Source organism: Prosopis cineraria, unplaced genomic scaffold (assembly GCF_029017545.1).
Source record: "Prosopis cineraria cultivar Desert tree isolate PC_DT_omini unplaced genomic scaffold, ASM2901754v1 PC2, whole genome shotgun sequence".
Lineage (NCBI taxonomy): Eukaryota > Viridiplantae > Streptophyta > Magnoliopsida > Fabales > Fabaceae > Prosopis > Prosopis cineraria.
In genome coordinates this window covers 24,318,448-24,324,771 of record NW_026555333.1, presented here as the reverse complement: position 1 = coordinate 24,324,771, position 6,324 = coordinate 24,318,448, and the positions used below count along the sequence as shown (strand labels likewise).

General features: G+C 34.9%; 2 protein-coding genes across 3 annotated transcripts; one reads left to right on the top strand and one right to left on the bottom strand.

Moving 5' to 3' along the window:
* The first annotated feature begins 1,484 nt into the window (after positions 1-1,484).
* LOC129300349 (uncharacterized) lies at positions 1,485-2,620 on the top strand. Of its 2 annotated transcripts, none has more exons than XM_054938924.1 (3): positions 1,485-1,844; positions 1,929-2,084; positions 2,298-2,620. In XM_054938924.1, exons 1-3 carry the CDS (start codon positions 1,841-1,843, stop codon positions 2,483-2,485), a joined length of 348 nt encoding a protein of 115 aa, XP_054794899.1. In that variant the 5' UTR covers positions 1,485-1,840; the 3' UTR covers positions 2,486-2,620. The 2 variants fall into 2 exon arrangements, with proteins under 2 accessions (XP_054794899.1, XP_054794891.1); XM_054938916.1 differs by having other exon boundaries at positions 1,506-1,612.
* Positions 2,621-5,370: 2,750 nt separating this feature from the next.
* Positions 5,371-6,138, bottom strand: LOC129302664 (uncharacterized). Its single transcript, XM_054941570.1, has one exon. It carries the CDS (start codon positions 6,136-6,138, stop codon positions 5,371-5,373), a length of 768 nt encoding a protein of 255 aa, XP_054797545.1.
* Between the last annotated feature and the right edge of the window lie 186 nt (positions 6,139-6,324).

Sequence of the window (6,324 nt, the reverse complement as noted above, 5' to 3'; positions counted from 1 at the left end):
AACACTTCTCAGGTTAATTATCACAATTCAATAAGCTTCTATAGCTCGTCTTATCTTTTTCCACTAGTTATAAGCATTTTCTACCAACATATATGTGGCAAAACAAACTTTTTGATTATCTGTACATTGCATAACTTCAAGAAAAATTTCTAGCTATTCTAGCCATTCATATGCCATAGTTGGCTTGTATTCTCCTTGAAAGGATGGAAGTTTGACCTTTCTAAATTCGATGAGGCTTGAAAAATGTGGAATCATCTTTGGGTTGACAAAATTTTGGAATTCTATAGTAGGCGATTGATTCCCATTAGTGGAATTTACGTTGTCATCTTGAGTTTCTTGAAACATTTGTACTAGTTGAATAGTGATAGCAACGTGTTCCTTAATAATAGTAGCTGTTAAATCTACTTGTGCTTTCATTTTCGCAGTCATCTCTTTCAATAGCATAAACTAAATCATTTTCTATATGGTTGTTAACATTATTACAATTACTTCTCCTACCTAAAGCCATTTCTTTTTACATAATAGAGTAGTGAGTATTAAAGTAATCGGTCTCAATACTAACTATTATACTAATGCAAGAGTCATATATATATATATATATATATATATAAGATATAAGTATTCATATTTGTACTACCCTATAATACTTGACTAGATGGAAATAATAGTGCCTTTAGAATTAGAACTTGACTCTGATATCATAAATGTAACTTCTCTTACTAAGATGGTTTAGTTTGGTATGAAAAAAAAAAATTCATAAGAAACTACACTAGGACATCCCTTAGGGAGAATCCACAAACATAGTTTCTTTTACTCAGATTTTCTTCCTAGTTAAAAATTCCATTAGGTTATCCCAAATCTTCTTATATAAAAGGAATTTCCTTGGAAAATTATGTGTGTATCACCATTTTAATCATCATAATAATAATACTAAAAATAAATATTGACACAGTAATTAAACAATTATTACTAAAACTAATCAATGAATATATACAATTAATAATTATAAAAGGAAATAAATATTAATCATTAGTCTAAATGAGAAACTAATATAAATAAATTTAAGAAAACAATGCATAGTGTAAGCAACTATTGCTAACAATGTACACACACATAACTAACAAGAGGGTTAAGAGGCAAAAATATTTTAAAAGTTTTTTTAAATGAGCATTAGGTACTCTTATTTTTTAAAAGGAGCAATGTTATTTTGAAAGTATTAAAAGTAAAATAATATTGTTTTTTTCTAACTTTTGACCAACTTTTAACTAACGAAAAGATTGAAAAATCATCAATAATCCTTATCAATTTCGGATGTCCCCGTGAATGGTACTTAAACAGTGCTTCGCGCGTGTTGCCTTTGGCGGGCTTACTAGAAATTTCTCGCTGCCTTTTGTTTTGATTTATTTAAATTTAAATCATTATTTGCTTTATCGATATAGTCTTTTAAAACATGAAAAATTGGATTTGTGGGCGGTGTCTTTGCACGTGGGTTTGCCTAGGGAAAGATTTGAATGATCGTGGTCTGTCGGTTGCCGCTTTCGGGGTTATCGGCACCATGAGATGAATATTGTGCTTCGTTGGCTGTCATCCTTTTTTGGGCTGCCTGCAGTGGGTATTTGGTGATTCGTGATGTCAGTTTCGGCGACCACTGTAGTTGTTGTTGGTGTATTCCCAGTTTGATTTATTGTTTTCCTTTGTGGTTTTTTTGCCCCGATCTCTGCCGCGTGTTTCCTTTCTTTGTGTCCTAGCTCAAGGTGTAGTCCATGTGTGTTTCCCCTTTCATGTTCTGGTTTGCTTAGGCTGATCGTGTGGCGATTGTGTGGGGTGTTGTTCTTCTGTTATGGGTAATGGATGTCGCGGCATTTGGTTGTTGGGTTTGGGATGAGCATTGCATTGTTCTTTCTTGTGATTCAGCTTGTTTCGTGTAGGTGGATCAAATGTGGGAGATGGTTCGGTGTACAACGATAGTGCCAATGTTGAAGCCTTGGTTTCAGCGAGGAAGAGATTCCGTCTTCAGAGCCGCTGTGATTTCTTCTCTGGCGTGGGGTCCGAGGAATTGAACGTAATTGAAGATGAATTGAACGGTGGGTGATTATTGTTTCGTTACATGTTTAGGATTCATGATTCTCTTAGAGTTGGGTTTATGCCTGGTGTATATTCATATGCGATTTTCATTTTTGGTTTGTTTTCTTTTCTTTTTTTTTTATTATTATTATTATTTGGTCCCTTTCATGTGACTAGAGTACTTCTTTCATGGTCTCTTATGTGTCTTCATTTGGGTTGTTGTTGTTATGTAGTGGAGTATGTGGGTGTGAAGGCCATGATTCAAGTGAGGCTTTGTCAGTGGTACCTGTTGAGGAGCAAGCAAGTGAGTGGTCTGGTTTTCTGTTTGAATTTGGTTTTTAATGTTGAAACATGTTTAGCATGTTTCGTTTTGCTCTTTAACTTTGCTCTCTCTCTCTCTCTCTCTTTTTTTTTTACCTAATGTTTTTCCCCTATCTTGTCTCTTTTGTATTTTTGTTTTTCATTTTCTACTTTTTTTTGTTTTTTTTTTTTTAAAATTCTCAGTGTAGTTTTATTTGAATTATCGTATCTTAAGTTTTTAAAGTTTGAGCAAAGAATCCTCTAAATACGTGTCCTTGTGAGTCACATCCCTCTGATAGATACATTTATTTTTTAAAGTAAAGTAATATAAAACAATTAAAAAATGCAATGTATGAAATTCAAGACGAAAAATTTACTTATTTTCGAATATCGAAACGTCTCCATTTTCTTTATATAGTTTATCTATTATATTTATTCCTACTTCATACTGATAAAAAAAAACATCATTAACCATATAAAATCCAATGAAACACACTCAAGCTATATTTTACTATATTATATATTCCATAATGAATTAACGTATTTCATAACCTTCAACTCCAGATAATCCCATTTTTGCAATAACACATAGTACAAAATAAGCCATAAGACATGTTAAAATCGCTTGTCATTTTTTCCCCTACCCGGCATGTTGATACTTATTTTATTTACATTATTTACATTCTATTCCATTTTGACAATTGTTATGATGAGCTTTTATCATAACATTTATCTACTTTATATATTCACCACTAAAACCTATCAAGCATGGAAACTTTTCATGAAATCAACATAAAAAAATTACTGTAGCTAAACAATACTGATATATACATACATAATAAATATACTCAACAATAAACTTTTACCCATACTATCAACGCCTACTTTAATATTTTGATATGTTACATAAATTCCTCAGAACATGTGTGCCCATAAAAACAATATCTAACTAATCTCTTTCCATTACTTGACTACTAATAATTTCACATAGAACGCCCACATGAGAACTTATTATGTGCTTATCCCTTTTAACGTTAACTTCTTCCCCCCCTTTTATCCTTTAGTTTTTGGTCCTTTTTTTCTTTTTCTTTATTTGCTTCTTATTACTCCTTTTTTGTGTGCCTCCAACAAGTCAAACTCTACAGAACTTCCATTATGGTAAGCATTTAATGGCTTACATATTTCTTTCCACCACGTTTTGCCAATTAGCTGTATAGCCAACCTTGTGTGTACTACACTTTCTCACAGGATTGATCATCATCTTGGAACAAGCGATCCAGAGTCTACTACTCCATAAACAAAGCTGAAAACTATCAAGTCTATAGATCTCGTGTTTAGGCCACTTTATCCCCTAGACCCCTACTACTTGCTTCATTAGTATACGTCAAATCTACTAACCCGATTTTCCTCAACATTTCGTCTTCAAATATTCCTAAAAAATGATCACCTCAATGGACTTACATCTTTTTTCCATTTTACATGTATTTTACCACAATCCCCTTGATCTTTCACCGCCTTGAGGATCACAGTCACCCATGACAATTTATTCTCTTACTGTCTATTACATCATTAGGTGATCCTATTGCGTCTAACCCGTAATCTTTTTCTGTAATAAAATTTGTCACATCAAGTGCAATTAATGCACGTTATCTTTCTTTTTGTCCTTTTTACCTCTTGGAACTTTTTATTGTTTCTCGAGCATCATTTCCCCTTACGACACATGGCTGTAAACCCTTCCGCCCCAAGTTTTTTCTTCGATTTTACCTCAATTTGCCATTCTTTTTTTGAGGCTATTTGATTGCTTTAATGTCACGCTACAAGAAACAAGAAACCACTTAACTCCGCCCAATCTTACTTTACAAGATTACATAACGCCCCATCTAGCTGAGAACACTATCAAATTTGCACAGTTTTCAATCTCATCTAGCATCTGTTCTTTGGCAGAACTTTGATCACTTCTGCGATACTGCCACTCACCCCGGAGAAGCTCTCCAAGTTCACCCCAGCCCTAGCTTCCCTCAAAAGACATGTCCATATTTGATACATAATTCAATTTTGCATGAATCTTCAGTCTCCTTATGAAAGCAAAACAAGAACCGGAAAAACGACATGACTGCCTTCATCCCGTCTACCATGTGATCATCATACTTAGCATAGATCTCCTCACAACACATCTTCATGTTCCAATGCTTATCATCATCTGTTCTTTGAAGATCACAATTACAACACCCGTTTTCCTCTCGGTTTCAAAGTTGTAATTTTTTAACCTTCGTTAAGACTACAAACGCATCCAATTTTCTTCCCACAACTTGAATAATCTTGGTACCACTCGACTAAATAAACTCATTTATATTTTTCTTTTAACAAAAACATAATAAAACCAAAACTTGCAATCTATTTCTTACTCTTATTGTTATTCTTGCCACGTGAACTGAATAATGATAAACATTATCAGGACCACAATTTCATCTATTGATATTACCCGAACACCGTAAACCAACGCTACATTTATAAACAATCGTTTCATCATCCAGTATTACCTTCATGACCTTTTTCCCTTAATCTTCTATCCTCATGTATCCCCATATCACTTAGTATAAAAGTACACACAATATTACACCAATATTTTGATCCACTGGGATAAGAATCAACATACATTACTAACAACTTACACAAAACCTTTACGTACTTATAGCGAGTATCGGACACCAACACACATTCGAGAACAACATATAACACATAATCCAAAATACATATTCAGCTCTACTCAGCTAGAATAACAACTCCTACATGGATAACCTCACATTTGAGGCAAACACGACCAAGACGGGAAAAAAAACAATAATAGCAACAAAACACACGTAAAACACTTTCCAAACCACACCCAAATCTAAGTGATAAAACAAACACAACCATAGAAAATACCAAGACCTACAACGACCTATGTAACGCCATATCATGCTACCCCGTTTTGATAAAAATAATATCATATCTCTACTACATCACTTAAGTCCACGTAGGCCAAAACCCAATGGTTTCACAAACCCATTGCATTTCAATGTCCAGTCTACATTCCTCACAAATCGTCCCGTCGTTCCATGGCGCCTCATCCATTATAGTGACGACATCCCCTGGGTAGTACATGCTGCTCCAGTCACAGTCTGGCTTTGAACATACAGATGCAAGTGATTTCTGAACGACCCCATGCCTAAGACCAATGGAGAGGAACATAATAATCCCTTGAACTTGTAACCTACATACTTGTATTTCTTTCTCTTCCCTTAATGTTTGCCAAAACCGTATCATTTCTGGTTCCACTCCAGCTCGATGCATTCTCCCATTGATAAAGCTTAACATCACACAAACATACATTGCCTTTCTAAGACCGCTTCTCGCAACCCTGACCAAGTTTGTCCATCCAAAAAAGGCATCCTTTCCTCTCCAAAAGAAGTTTACGATCCCAATGTAGAAAATCGTCTCCAAGTTTCCTGCATCAAAACAACGTTTGATAAACAGTCTTGCATGATGATTTTGGTCTTCCAGCATCAAGGGAATTTGATCTGTGGCGGCAACAGGATATATAGCTTCATGAACGGCCAACACTCTTAGCTCTCTACATGTACGTCTCAGTTGTCTCAGTGACCAAAGCGATTGCGAAGCCACTTTCTCTAGAATCACAATAATCACGTCATTTGGAAGTGCCAATAGAGGCAAACCAACAACGTCCCATTGACGTCCAACAGTTCGGGCCACAAATCGCTTTCTTGTAGCCATCTACAGATCCCTTAAAAGATTGCTTCCTTTAACATATTTCCACAATAGTACTTTTATTCAAAATTCACCTCCTATTTATACTTACACTTGGACTTATGACTCCACAAAGGCGATAAATAACTTGCTAATGTTTAACGTCCTCTAAAATCACCATCCTCCTGGACCCTTGCCATATCGTTTCACCAT

Excerpts from the sequence above, each read along its gene's own strand:
- LOC129300349 (XM_054938916.1), top strand. The coding sequence starts at position 1,561 with ATGAATATTGTGCTTCGTTGGCTGTCATCCTTTTTTGGGCTGCCTGCA. Across the intron at positions 1,613-1,928 it reads TTTTGGGCTGCCTGCAGTGG|GTGGATCAAATGTGGGAGAT; the intron begins GTATTTGGTGAT and ends TGTTTCGTGTAG. Across the intron at positions 2,085-2,297 it reads AATTGAAGATGAATTGAACG|TGGAGTATGTGGGTGTGAAG; the intron begins GTGGGTGATTAT and ends GTTGTTATGTAG.
- LOC129302664 (XM_054941570.1), bottom strand. The coding sequence starts at position 6,138 with ATGGCTACAAGAAAGCGATTTGTGGCCCGAACTGTTGGACGTCAATGG.